Source organism: Procambarus clarkii, chromosome 46 (assembly GCF_040958095.1).
Source record: "Procambarus clarkii isolate CNS0578487 chromosome 46, FALCON_Pclarkii_2.0, whole genome shotgun sequence".
Taxonomy (NCBI): domain Eukaryota; kingdom Metazoa; phylum Arthropoda; class Malacostraca; order Decapoda; family Cambaridae; genus Procambarus; species Procambarus clarkii.
Genome location: NC_091195.1, coordinates 18468226 through 18482251, shown reverse-complemented (window position 1 = coordinate 18482251; position 14026 = coordinate 18468226). Strand labels below are relative to the sequence as shown.

At 44.0% G+C, this 14026-nt stretch overlaps 1 protein-coding gene across 1 annotated transcript in view; it reads left to right on the top strand.

Annotated features, from left to right (window-relative positions):
* LOC123770497 (von Willebrand factor A domain-containing protein 5A) overlaps nt 1-13152 on the top strand; it is a 31953-nt gene extending 18801 nt beyond the window's left edge. Inside the window, 5 exon segments of the mRNA XM_045762424.2 lie at nt 2737-2888; nt 7240-7371; nt 9149-9433; nt 10304-10636; nt 12876-13152. Of these exon segments, the coding sequence (XP_045618380.2) occupies nt 2737-2888; nt 7240-7371; nt 9149-9433; nt 10304-10636; nt 12876-13121 (1148 nt within the window). The 3' untranslated portion in view covers nt 13122-13152.
* Nucleotides 13153-14026: the final 874 nt, after the last annotated feature.

Sequence of the window (14026 nt, the reverse complement as noted above, 5' to 3'; positions counted from 1 at the left end):
CCAGGATGGACCAAAACGTCGTCGTCCCTTCACCTTCTAGTGTGTGGTCTGGTCAATATACACTTTTTGTTTTATACAGTGCATAGAACAGTGAAACCTTAATGAACAAATCCACAAGGGCCGTGACGAGGATTCGAACCTGCGTCCGAGAGCATCCTAGACGCTGCCTTAATCGACCGAGCTACGACATGGTCAAAAGGAGTTGAAATCGAAGTTCTACTGAACTTGCTGGATCCTGCAGCCTCTCCGAGACACAAATCGGGGTTTTATTCATTTGATGCATCACGCAATTGTCATTTCTGTGTGTAGTGAAACCTTAATTTAATGAAGTACAGTTATTGAGACAGAAGCTGTTCCATCAGATCAAGTTTAACGTTAAATAATAAATAGTTTTCCTTGTTATTTTTCCTACCCTCGTACGTGATGTTGAAATATATCCTGAGGCGGTACTGGTACAGTATTAACCATCGTGCTGTCTAGCCTTAAAATATAACATTCCTGTGGTGTGCCGAAAATAAATTCTTTGCAAAAAACTTTTCTCTTATATTGTTAAATTGCAGGCTCTGATCACGGGGAAACTAGAATAAAATATTGTATGTTACATACAGTACTTCAGCCGTGATGGAGCCGAGAAGTTGAGCAAATTATGGCGCTGAGCGATGGAGCGCTCATGGTCACTCGGCCCCGCCACCTTGTGGGGGGGGGTGGGGGAGGGCGGCAGTTGCAGTGTAATATAACGTTTCATAATTACAGTATTTTGCTGTTTCTCATTTGTTTCTTCTCTGGTTTTTTGCTGTAATAGTATTCAAAAGTGTAATTTGTGGAATTTATATAGTTCAATGTGTGGAATATCGCTATACTGTACTGTACTGAAAATTATTGGGCTCATATATGTGACATGTATATTATGTTCTATGATGAATCAAACTGGTTTTGCTGTTATTGCGCTATATAAACACGTTGTATATACCTATCTACATATGTGTTCACTGTAACAAACGTTACGTTGGTATGGCGAGTCCAATCAAAAGGAGTGGCCGCCAAAAGGGAGCCGGTGGCTGAGTGGACAGAACACTGGGCGCATGATCCTGTGGTCCCGGGTTCAATCCCGGGCGCCGGCGAGAAACAATGGGCAGAGTTTCTTTCACCCCTGAAGCCCCTGTTACCTAGCAGTAAATAGGTACCTGGGAGTTAGTCAGCTGTCACGGGCTGCTTCCTAGGGGTGGAGGCCTGGTCGAGGACTGGGCCGCGGGGACACTAAGCCCCGAAATCACCTCGAGATAACCGCAAGATAGCCACTCGCCAGCTATCAGTCGCCACCTCTCTGTCTCTCCCTCCTTCACCAACACCACATTCGGCAACATAACTCCTTCCAACATTGTCCTTTTGCTGTTGTTACACTATATACACATGTTATATATAAGTATGTACATGTTTTGTTCACCATAACTGTACAACTAAGCTGGTATGGAGTCCAAACATAGTGGGCACAAAAACCTACACGTCAAGTGATACAGCAGGTAGCAGACAACAGCGCGTCACTCCCTTGCCAAAATGGCTCCTCCCAGAATGTTAGATTTCTAGATAGAGCTAGTGTATACTATGTCTAAAGCCACTAATATGAACAGAGTTTTGCCAATACAATAATTACCAAATTTTGGCAATGTATTTAAATCGTTTCGAAATTTTAAGTAATTTTGGTAATACACTAATTCGGTAATACTGTAAGACAGTCAACGTTTTGGTGGTCGATCATTACCTTGAGATTATCTCGATGATTTCGGGGCTTAGTGTCCCTGCGGCCCGGTCCTCGACCAGGCCTCCTTTTTGTTACACCCCCCCCCCCCCCCAGGAAGCAGTCCGTAGCAGCTGTCTAACTCCCAGGTACCTATTTACTGCTAGGCAACAAGGGCATCAGGGAAGAAAGAAACTTTTTGCCCATTTGTCTCCGCCTCCACCGGGGATCGAACCCGGAATCTCGGGACTATGAATCCGAAGCGCTGTCCACTCGGCTGTCAAGGTGGACTTTGATTACACCTTGGTACTTTACACAAAATACAAGTCCTTTCAGTGTAGGAGGATAGGCTGTATTGTGTGCTTGTTCTTCTTGTTTATTTGTACTGTACTTTATTCATAATGGGGGTTCTGTAGTGAGCGGTTTGTGTCCTTGACTTGATATTTGTCATTTCGGATTCGGATCTCTGTGTGGGACAGAAATGGTTGGGCATGTTTCCTTTCAACTAGTGCTTCTGTTCACCTAGCAATAAATAATCTGGGGTTGAGCAACTGTTTTGGGTTGCATCCTGGGTGGAAGTCAATGCTTTTACATATGTAGGTTAGCTTAGCATTTTAAAAGCACCGAATTGCCTTCTGTGGTTGATTGTTCAATAAACCCCTGAACTATATGTTTAACACATCTCTAACCCTGTCCATGGAGGACAGAAGAAAATGTATATATATGCTGGTTAGCATTGTAAATGTGTGGCCACGTCTGTGGTAGAAAATAATAATAAAAAGAAAAAAAATTGGTTTTACCTGAGGAAAGAGGGGTTGGTCTCGGTACAAGCCTAAGTGCAGGCTTCCTGTCCCCAACAACAGGAATTATACTGACGTATTCGTATTGGAAGAGTCGCTTCCTAGAGTGCTCTTGTTGCGTTGCCTTTATTCCGTCGACCACTTTCCTTACCAGACTTTCTTTACTCTTAAATTTTCTGAATGAAATTTTCTGAATTGCAGATGATGTTGCAGAAGACATGATTGCCCTGAGCATTGCTAGTGGCGTCGTCTCAGAATTGACCGCTCTTGTTGGAGTGGATCAGGATGGAAAGACGGTAGCACAAAAGTGTCAAGAGAGTCCAGAAACGAGTCCAGAAATAAGTCCAGAAATGGTAAGTAATGATAAGGGGTTTAAATGCAGTTACTAAATGAATGTACATGTATGTGACTATATAAATCTGAGTTTTTGTCCAGGGTGATAAGGGAGCTGGTCGGCAGAGTGGACAGCATGCTGCACTTGTGATCCTGTGGTCCCGGGTTCAATTCCGGGCGCCGGTGAGAAACAATGGGCAGAGTTTTTCACCCTATGCCTCTGTTACCTAGCAGTAAAATAGGTACCTGGGTTCAGCTGTCACGGGCTGCTTCCTGGGGGTGGAGGCCTGGTCGAGGACCGGGCTGCGGGGACACTAAAAAAGCCCCGAAATCATCTCAAGATAACCTAAAGATAACCCTACTACCCTTATCTAAATGTTCCGTGACTACGTGAGAATTGGCAAGTATGAAAACGGGAAAGGTAGACTCTTGAGGATCACCCTAAACGGAGCTAAACAAGATGGAAGAAGTAAGCATAAGAAATCCCCCATAAGGAGTCCAGCAAGCATAAGAAATATTGCCGGAACAACCGTGGACATTTTCAAGAGGAAACTAGATTTATTCCTCCAAGGAGTGCCGGACCAACCGGGCTGTGGTGGGTATGTGGGCCTGCGGGCCGCTCCAAGCAACAGCCTGGTGGACCAAACTCTCACAAGTCAAGCCTGGCCTCGGGCCGGGCTTGGGGAGTAGAAGAACTCCCAGAACCCCATCAACCAGGTATATGTGGCCCTGCGGGCCGCTCCAAGCAACAGCCTGGTGGACCAAACTCTCACAAGTCAAGCCTGGCCTCGGGCCGGGCTTGGAGTAGAAGAACTCCCAGAACCTTATCAACCAGGTATCAACCAGGTACTCAGAAATGTTAAGAAATTACAAAGTGGTGAAGGGGAAATTATGGTTATTAAGACGAGATCTTTCAAAGGAAGACGGAGAAGCTGAAAGTGAACCGACTGAACAGTCAGTACCTGTAGTTTCACTACAAGTTTCACTGTAGTTTCACTGTAGTTAAGTGTTATGAGTGCTGGGAAGACGGGACACCACGAGCGTAGCTCTCATCCTGTAACAGTACTAGAGTAATTATTGGGTGAGGCTTTTTTTTCTATTCCCCCTCTGCGTACAATTTGGACTTTGTTCTGCTCCTCCCAGGGTTCGGTTCAGTGTCCCTGTGGTTTCTTCGGTTCCGTCTTCCGGAGGTTTTCGGCTACCCGCATCTCTTCGCCTGCGGTGCGGTCGGCCTTTGCGGCTTGCCTCCTGCGTGACCCGGAGTTTGCCTCCGTAATGGTTCCTTCTTCGTTTGGGTTTGGATCGACGTGTGCTTACCGGGTGCGTTGTGAGGTTCCGGGTTCGTCCTGGCTTGCAGACTGCTCCTTGTTTTCGCTGGATGCTTGGGACTCATTCTGTCGAGCCCGCACGTTTGAGTGGAGCGAGGCGTTAGTGGTCCGGGTTTTTCTGGGGCGATTTTACGCATCTTGACCCTTTAACTGCGCGGCCTATAAATGACACCCCCCCCCCCCAGTGCGCAAGAAATACTCGGGAAAAAATTATTTTTTGTTCTTGGTGTCAAAAACCCCTCCCTGTATATGGGTATAGCAACAGAATTTCAAAATTGGCTGCTATGGGGTCCGTAAGGTGGCGCGTGACGTCATCATTCCCCGTGCGCCAGTGCCATAAGCTCCCGGGGCCGGTGGGGCGCCTGGGAGTTGTCGCGAATATATTTTTGTTCATTTTTTGCGCACAGTTCCAAATACATTTTGTTTTTATGTGCTAATCCTATGTATAATGAACATGTACACTATATTATGGCAGTAAAACATCCGTACTGTCCAAGGACACTGTGTTACGTGCATGACACTTGTGTACACATGTTGCACATATTTACCATGTATCATGCTAATTTATGTATATATACAATCTATTTACAGACTATATACTGTCACACACTATACATTCACCATCAACACATTCAGAACATCGCGAGTGAGAGCAGCCACACCCAGCCAGCCCTCCCTCACTCAAACATCTTACTCGCCAACATTGCTCCTCCCACCATACTGTTATTGTTTTTATTACACTATTTACACATGTTATATATACTTATCTACATGTTTTATTTACCAGAACTATGCAAGTAAGCCGGTATTGTGGCCACCATACACTGCATGAGAAATCACACAGCAGACGACTCTACGATTACGACGTCACCTCCCTCACCAACATTAGCTCCACTCAACATACTCCTTTTGCTGTTATTACACTATATACACACACACTGTATATACCCATGTACATGTGTGTTCCCCGTAGCGAATCACGAAGCTAGTATGGTGAGCAAAACAAAGAGTGGCTGCCACACAGTGAGGCTACCTCAATTCTCCCTCCCTCCCTCACCAAAATTCCTCCTTCGACAATACTATGCACAACGCTAATTATAACCACAATCCTGGTCACTAATTTCTGTAAATGAATAATTGACCACAAGTTTATTTTGAAAAGGAACCAAAGAAGTCGTTTGAAGATTCCTAGATGGACGAAATAATGCTGTGGTGCTGTGGCTAGTGCTGTGAACATCATGAACAGCATTGAATCACTGATATTTGAACATTGTACCCAGTCATTATCACACTCAGGCTCTTCTATAATACTATCATGGCTAAATAATACAGGTTATATATATATTTTGACATTATTAGGCGATGCTGTGGTCACACGCTGAACAGCAGAGCTGTGCGCTCATGCTGCGAGTGCCAGCCTTGGTTGCTCACTCACTACTGAGGCTCTCAAACCCGGCAATGTGGACCATGATTTATATCGTATCGTGCAGCACTGGCGGAGCTGCTGCTGCTAGCTTTCGGTATCGATGTTCCTTCTGCACCGTTTTGCAGGCTCTCGTGCGTTGTTTCACCTCCAGCCTGCTCCTGCACTGCCTGTGCCATCCTGGTCTTTGGACAGAGTGCTCTCCTGTCTTTCTTCTACTCGGTTTGTTGTGGCTCCTTCGGTTCAGGATTGCTTTGCTAAGGCTCTTTTTTTTTTTTTTTTTTTTTTCTGTTGGCATTGGCCTCTGGGGGTTGTGTGGCGGAGCTTCATGCTCTTCTCGGGCGCAGTTGTTTTTTGCTCCTATTGTCATGGTCATAGGTTTGTTCGTCTGCAGCCATCTCCCTTTTTTCTGGCGAAGAATGCGACTGCTACTTTCCGGAGGGGTCCTTGGGTTGTTGCTTGGGTTGTCAGGCCGGGGGTTCACCTTGTGTTGTGTCCGATTGCAGCCCTCCGCCGTTATCTGCTCGTCACGGCTTCTGTGTCCGGGGACGTGCTTTGGGTTGATCGTTTCCCTTCTTCCCTGTTCGCGGGTTCGGGTCTCGGGTAGTCCGTGGGGTTATTAAATCTAGCCAGCCTGTGGTCTATCCCTGTGCCCACGACGTTCGTAAGTTTGCTGCTCTAGCTGTTGTCTTCGGCAATAGGTCTTGGGCTGACATTCGGGCACGGGGTTTTTGGCAGTTGGACAGTCCTGGCTGCACGCTCCCTTGTGAACGTTGTTGGGCCCAGTCGGGCCCGTGTCGCTTTAGGTCGGCGGATGCAGCCTGTTGTCTCGACTTCGTGTTGAGGAGTGGTTCACCGACTACCTCCTGGGTATGTTCCCTTGTTTTCTTAGGTAGTCTTTGGTGAAGTAGCTCCGGGGAGCCGTAGGGGCTCCCCCCCAGAAAACCAGCATTGACTGTAATGAAACGCCATTTTCTGGGCGAGTCCCGGAGGCTCCCCAGCACCCTCCCGCTCTCCAGTCGGTGTTTTTTTCGCGATTTTGATATTCAGCCTCGGAACTGGGGCGTGGATCGCCGGCGCGGGGGTCTGGGGCTCCCCCTTTTCCCTCCTGGGGAGGGGGGGAGCTGCGCAGACATGCGGCGCGGCTTGTGTGACGTCATGCTTGTTCGTTTTTCTTGGAGTTCTGTCCACTCATTTGTCGATTTTTGTTGTTAACCAGAATAGGGGTTTGTTTTGTGGCACTTGCCTTTCTGGGTGCCTGTCCCGGTCGATGGCAGATATAGAATGCTCCAAATCACATGTGCATTTCTATGGGCCATTGCTCCCCGTGCCTCTGTGAGGGGCCCAGGTTCTGGCTCGTGGTCCCCGGTAGGCCTAGAACTCCACCCACATCGACTGATGCAAAATAGTTAGGGTATCCATATCAGCCATGGATAGCTTTGGGGAGCCTCCGGGACTCGGCCAGAAAATGGCATTTCATTACATTCAACGCTGGTTTTTTATGGCACCAATGACCAAGTTGCTACAGTGCCATCTAAATTGGTTAATCTTCTCATTACAGTGTCCTCAATGTGCTCAGTGTATTAGCTGCCTCTTTATTTTTTGTTTTAACATTTGCAGTTGATGTCACAACGGGTTGGTGCAGCTCCACCCGCATTTGTACCCCAGAACTTCGCTATGCCTATGTGGGGTGTATCTGCGAGTTCCGGAGCCGTTAGATTTAAAAAGAGTCCTCCTCTAGGAGGAATGTCGGTAAGGATCTTGATTCATAACATTTTAAATTAACTTTATATGTTGACATTTTATAGTTTCCATCTTTCAGTAGCTTTCCTATATATATTACTTTCAATGCAGAAAAACCATGTTGAAAAATTAAGAGAATTGTGAATGCGTTTTCTGTCCATGTGTGGCTCTTGCTCGGAGCAAGAATGAGCGTGGGTCGGGAAGGTAGTCCAATTATCCAGGTAGCAAGCCTCCCCCCATCCAAGGGGAGACGGGGTCCCCCCCCCCCCCCCCCAAGGGGTGACGGGCTTCCCCAGTCGTACTTTCTTGCTCTGAGGAAGGCCAACACACGGACCGAAACCGCATTCGGCATTCTCTAATTTGTCTGCGTGGTTTTTCCGCATGTAGTACTTGGATCAAGTGTTTTAGCTATCTGTCGCTTATTACTCTTAATATTGCTTTACAGTAATTAATTCAAATTTTTGTTTTACTTTGGTGCTCTTGATAATCAATGCTATAATTGAAATTGAAATTGAAATAAGTTTATTGAGGTAAAATACACACAAAGGGATGAGGTAGCTCAAGCTATTCTCACCCCGTTCAGTACAACGTGTTAATACATACATATACACACATCACAAACAATAAACATGTTACCAAACATTCCGAGAGATAAACATATACATTTCCTCTTTCATCAATGCTATATGAAATACATAACTAAGTTATGGATATTATTTTAAACGTCTGTGCAAAGAATTACAAGAATGCTTAAAAAGATCAATGGGATGATTAGTGTTAAGAAAAAGAGGTGAAAATTGTATAAAGAAATTAATAAACAAAAGCACCAACAGTGAATGAATCGAGAGAGAACGAGAGAGAGAGAGAGAGAGAGAGAGAAGAGAGAGAGGAGAGAACACACGAGATAGAGTACTTTAAACGTCTAGTTTGTGAGAAATAAAAAATAGACCACCACCAGCAGATTTCTGTATGTTAAGAGGCAAACAGATTGTCGTCGTCGTCAACTTCTTCGACGACGACGTCGAAGGGACGTCGTCGTCCCTTCAACTTCTAGTGTGTGGTCTGGTCCAACAAACAGGCAAACACATTGTTAAACTAACTAATGGAATGGTTAGAGAAGGCAGTAATGATTGTGTTTATGGCACTAAGTGTTTGCTGGTTTTCTGGAGCCGTGTATTCCATGGTTTTCGGGAGTTGTGTGTACATCAAGGTATACATAAATTCACGTGCACACAAGTCACAATAACGTGGCTGAAATATGTTGACGAAACCACAAACTAGAAAGTGAAGGGACGACGACGTTTCGGTCCGTCCTGGACCATTCTGAAGTCGATTGTGAATGGTCCAGGACGGACCGAGACGTCGTCGTCCCTTCACTTTCTAGTGAGTGGTTTAGTCAACATAAATTCAGAATTTATGCTCTTGGATCAGACAGGGGGTCCAGTCATAATTATCAACAAAATTATTTTAATTGGTAGAAACTTGGCAAAAAGATAGCTAATAAATGTCTCCATTTGCATAGAAGTTGAACGTAAATAATTGAAATTGAAGAATAGGTATATACTGTACTCCTGCATACACTCTTGCTTCGTAAATTGACAAAGGCCTCATAGCTATGGTGCCATATAAATTGTTTAATCGCTTCTCATTACACTCGGTCCCCAGTACACCCAGTATCATTATCCTTGTGTCCCTTTCAAGTGCTATATAGTCGTAATGGCTTTGCTCTTTCTGCTGGTAATTATGCTGCTTTACCTTTTTAATTTTGGTTTTGTTAACATTGCAGCCAGCACCTTTGACGCCAATGCAGCCAACACGTTTGAGTCAATATGTTGCTTTTGGTAGCAGTGCATCCTCAGTTGGTTGTACAGCTGGTGGTTCGTTATTTGGAGCCCAAGCCCCCACAGCTGGTGGTTCGTTATTTGGAGCCCAAGCCCCTGCAGCTGGTGGTTCGTTATTTGGAGCCCAAGCCCCCACAGCTGGTGGTTCGTTATTTGGAGCCCAAGCCCCCACAACTGCTACGGCGGGAGGTGGAGGGTTTAGGTTTGGAAGTAATGCTTCTGAACAATGTGTAAGGATCTTGATATCATTTAACTTCAAATATTGATATTTTATAGTTTCCAGTTTTCAATAGCGTACCTCCACAGGGTATTTTACTTTTACTATTATTTTACAGTAATCTTTAATTATAATATATTTTACTTTAGTGCAATAGAATGATGGTTAATGCTATATGAAATACTGTACATAACTAGGGTAAGGATATTATTTTCCATAGGTCCAGATTGCATAATAAATAAAAGCCATTAAAATGCATGGCGTATGGAGTCGCACTTGACGTAATCTTTGGATGCCATGTGGGCTTGTACTTCTATTAGACCACAAGTCTTTATGCTAAATTCCAGAGGGAGAAGCTCACAGATTGTTTAATTAATGGGATGGTTAGAGAAGGCCGAGTGATGATTGTTTATGGCACTAAGCGTAATGCCCACACTATCAAGGCTTTCTGGAGCCTTGTGCGAGTCAAGGTATACATAAATTCAGGATTTATGCTCTCGGATCAGACGGGGATTTCATTCGTAATTATCAACAAAATTATTTTAATTGGTAGAAACTTGGCAAGAAAAGATTGCTAATAAATGTCTCCATTTGCATAGAAGTTGAAAAATAAATAATTGAAATTGTAGGCAGGTGTATACTGTACACCTGTGTACATATACTGTACACCTGTGTACACTTTCCTTTCTTCATTGACAAAGGCCTCATAGCTATGGTGCCATTTAAATTGTTTAATCGCTTCTCGTTATACTCGGCCCTCGGTGCTCTCAATATTCTTCTCCTCGCATCCCTTTCAAGTACTTGATGGTCGTAATGGCTTTGCACTTTCTGCTGATACATATGTTGCTTTACCTTTTTAATTTTGGTTTTGTTAACATTGCAGCCAACACCTTTGAGTCAAAGTGTTGCTTTTGGTAGCGCTGCATCCTCATTTGGTTGTACAACTGATACTTCGTTATTTGGAGCCCAAGTCCCCACAACTGGTGGTTCATTATTTGGAGCCCAAGCCCCTGCACCTGGTGGTTCGTTATTTGGAGCCCAAGCCCCCACAACTGGTGGTTCGTTATTTGGATCCCAAGCCCCCACGACTGGTGGTTCGTTATTTGGATCCCAAGTCCCCACGACTGGTGGTTCATTATCTGGAGCCCAAGCCCCCACAACTGCTACGGCGGGAGGTGGAGGGTTTAGGTTTGGAAGTAATGCTTCTGAACAATGTGTAAGGATCTTGATATCATTTAAATTAAATTCTAATATTGATATTTTATTGTTTCCAGCTTTCGTTAGCGTACCTCTACAGGGTATTTTACTTTTACTATTGTTTTACAGTAATCATTAGTTCTAATGAATTTGAATGATGGTTAATGCTATATGAAATACTGTACATAATTAAGTTAAGGAAATTATTTAAACGTCTGTGCAAAGAATTACAAGAATATTTAAAAAGATCATTGCGAGAATTAATGTTAAGTGGTAGAGAAGAAATTAAAATTGGATGAAGAAATTAGACTTTAAAAGTCTGTTGGCTGGAAGTGTAAAATTGAATGTTTTTGGTAGTTTGTGAGGAATTAAAAGTAGAACACCAGCAAACTCCCGTCTGTTGACGGGTAATTGCATCAGTATAGAGGCATGCAGACGAGTAGTCACAATGATGTGGCTTAAATATGTTGACCAGACCACACACTAGAAGGTGAAGGGACGACGACGTTTCGCTCCGTCCTGGACCATTCTCAAGTAGAGTGTGACTTGAAGCCTTCACTTTCTAGTGTGATTTGGTCAATGTGTAGAGGCATAAAAAAAGTGCGCACTGCAGCAGGTGTTGCCGAGGTTAATGCAGAAATGATCACGTATACAGTAGTTCGATAGTTTTTAGTTTAGTTCATTTATTATACACCCCATACCCATCTTGTGGGCAGTAGTGGAAAGGGTTACAGAGGCACATAATGGGCTCAGGGACTGAACCCCACAGTTCATTTAGCTAAGCAAGTTACAATCTTGATGAGCTAGTTACAAAATTCAATATAAGTCGTCACATCAACAATGGGTTCGAGATCGACCTCAAGTACAGGTTCTAAATTAAGCAACTGACATATGTGGAGAGCTAGTGTCACAATTTTTAATTCGATAATGAAGCGAGATGTGGAGAATTTAACTGAAGGTGCGAGATAGTAGTGTACCGTATCAAATGAATTTAGGAAAAAAGATTGAACCATTAATCAAATGAGGCAGAATTTTGTTATTGACAGAGTTGGTAGACTGTTGCCCACTACAGACAAGGTCTGCGACGTGTGATTGTGTATGAATGTAAGAATTAATGAATGTGCAGAAGGATTATTGGGCCCAGGAAGCCGGTCGGCCGAGCGGACAGCACGCTGGACTTGTGGTCCTGGGTTCGATCCCAGGCGCCGGCGAGAAACAATGGGCAGAGTTTTTCACCCTATGCCCCTGTTACCTAGCAGTAAAATAGGTACCTGGGTGTTAGTCAGCTGTCACGGGCTGCTTCCTGGGGGTGGGGGCCTGGTCGAAGACCGGGCCGCGGGGACATTAAAAAAAAAAAAAAAAAAATAAAAAAAAAAAAGAAGCCTGAAATCATCTCAAGATAACCAAACTCATTCATCTATATATCTAACCTATGCTTAAAAAGTGATACCACCTCTATTAGTTTCTTACCTGGTAATCTGTTCTACAAATTAACACTTGCACTCGCTAGACGCCTCGAAGCATCCACAATTTATCATACGAATATATGCACAAGACACATTGTGGCATCCACAAACAAAATATTTCCTAAAAATCTGTTTTTTTGGGGACTGGTTTCAAAATTAGTGGTTGTGTGCCACATCACACAACCACAATGATTATGATGCAATAATCTGATTATGATGCAATAATCTGATTATGATGCAATAATCTGATTATGATGCAATAATCTGATTATGATGCAATAATCTAATGATAAATGATAAAAGTTACATAGCAAGAAAAAAATAAAAGATGAAAGAAAATTTGTAGGTATATTAAAGCACATAGGTAGCTCAGATTGATTGCAATGACAAATGATCGGCATCTTTTTCATTTCCTATTTGTCGTAACTTATCTGCCCCGACAATATTTTTTTTGAGATATATACAAGAGTTGTTACATGGTTGTACAGCCACTAGTACGCGTAGTGTTTCGGGCAGGTCCCTGGAATACGATCCCCGCCGCGAAGAATCGTTGTTACAACTAAGTACACATTTTACTGTTGCGTTTAAACAGAGGCTACAGTTAAGGAATTACGCCCAGTAAATCCTCCCCGGCCAGGATACGAACCCATGACATAGCGCTCGCGGAACGCCAGGCGAGTGTCTTACCACTACACCACGGAGACTGTTTAATATAATAGAATATAAGGGCATTTGATGCAATGCGCTCCTTCATAATAGTCTGCAGCATTAATTGCCTTTTCTGTACCACAGTCGGCAAAAACACAAGTTAGAGGCGCATCGAGGAAAGCGAGAAACCAGTCTGATGGTGGTGGCTTCGATGTTGATTGTGTGATGACTGAACAGTCTGATGATGGTGGCTTCGATGTTGATTGTGTGATGACTGAACAGTCTGATGATGGTGGCTCTGATGATGAACTTCTGAAGATTGTAAGCTTACAGAATTTTGATGGCTCGTGGACACTCGAAGACATCTCCAAACATTGTGCAAAGTCTTAGTGCCCAACTCAAAGAATCCAATCCGTCACAGGTAAGTCTTTACAAATTTCTGGAATAAAAGGAAATAGTATATTATATAAATCGAATCTTGTTAATGTCTATATACTATGTTATATTTTGGTAATGTTTTCCCTGAATTTACCCGAGGGTTAGCATTTCTCTAGTGGTCTTGAAGGGGGGACAGGAAGTCGGTGGCACTTGTGCCACCACCGTCGGTGGCTTGTCAAAGGCACTCGATTCCCCTTCATTTTCCCGATTTTGTTTTTTTTTCCAGCTGGATTTTGAAGTGCACTAGGTGGTACCATGGGCTTACAACCCTTTTCGGGAGCCGGTCGGCCGAGCGGACAGCACACTGGACTTGTGATCCTGTGGTCCTGGGTTCGATCCCAGGCGCTGGCGAGAAACAATGGGCAGAGTTTTTCACCCTATGCCCCTGTTACCTAGCAGTAAAATAGGTACCTGGGTGTTAGTCAGCTGTCACGGGCTGCTTCCTGGGGGTGGAGGCCTGGTCGAGGACCGGGCCGCGGGGACACTAAAAAGCCCCGAAATCATCTCGAGATAACCTCAAGATAACCCTATGGGCGGTAAAAGCATCTCCTGTTTGCCATTCTTCTGACCATTTGTGGCATTTGTGTTGATCTCTTTGTAAGGTCTTGATCTTGGGGGTCATCTGGAAGTTTTGTGCTTTGCAATAATCCCGTTGATCTTCTTGTTTACAATACAATTTTATTTAGGTAAGGTACATACATACAATAAATATTTACAAGGATTGTTTAACTTATAGGTATAGCTAGTACATACAATGCCTAAAGCCACTATTACGCAAAGCGTTTCGGGCATAAGAACCCGATAGATAGTTTAGATAGTACTCTTTGTAACTATATGCACCGTAGTACAAACATTGA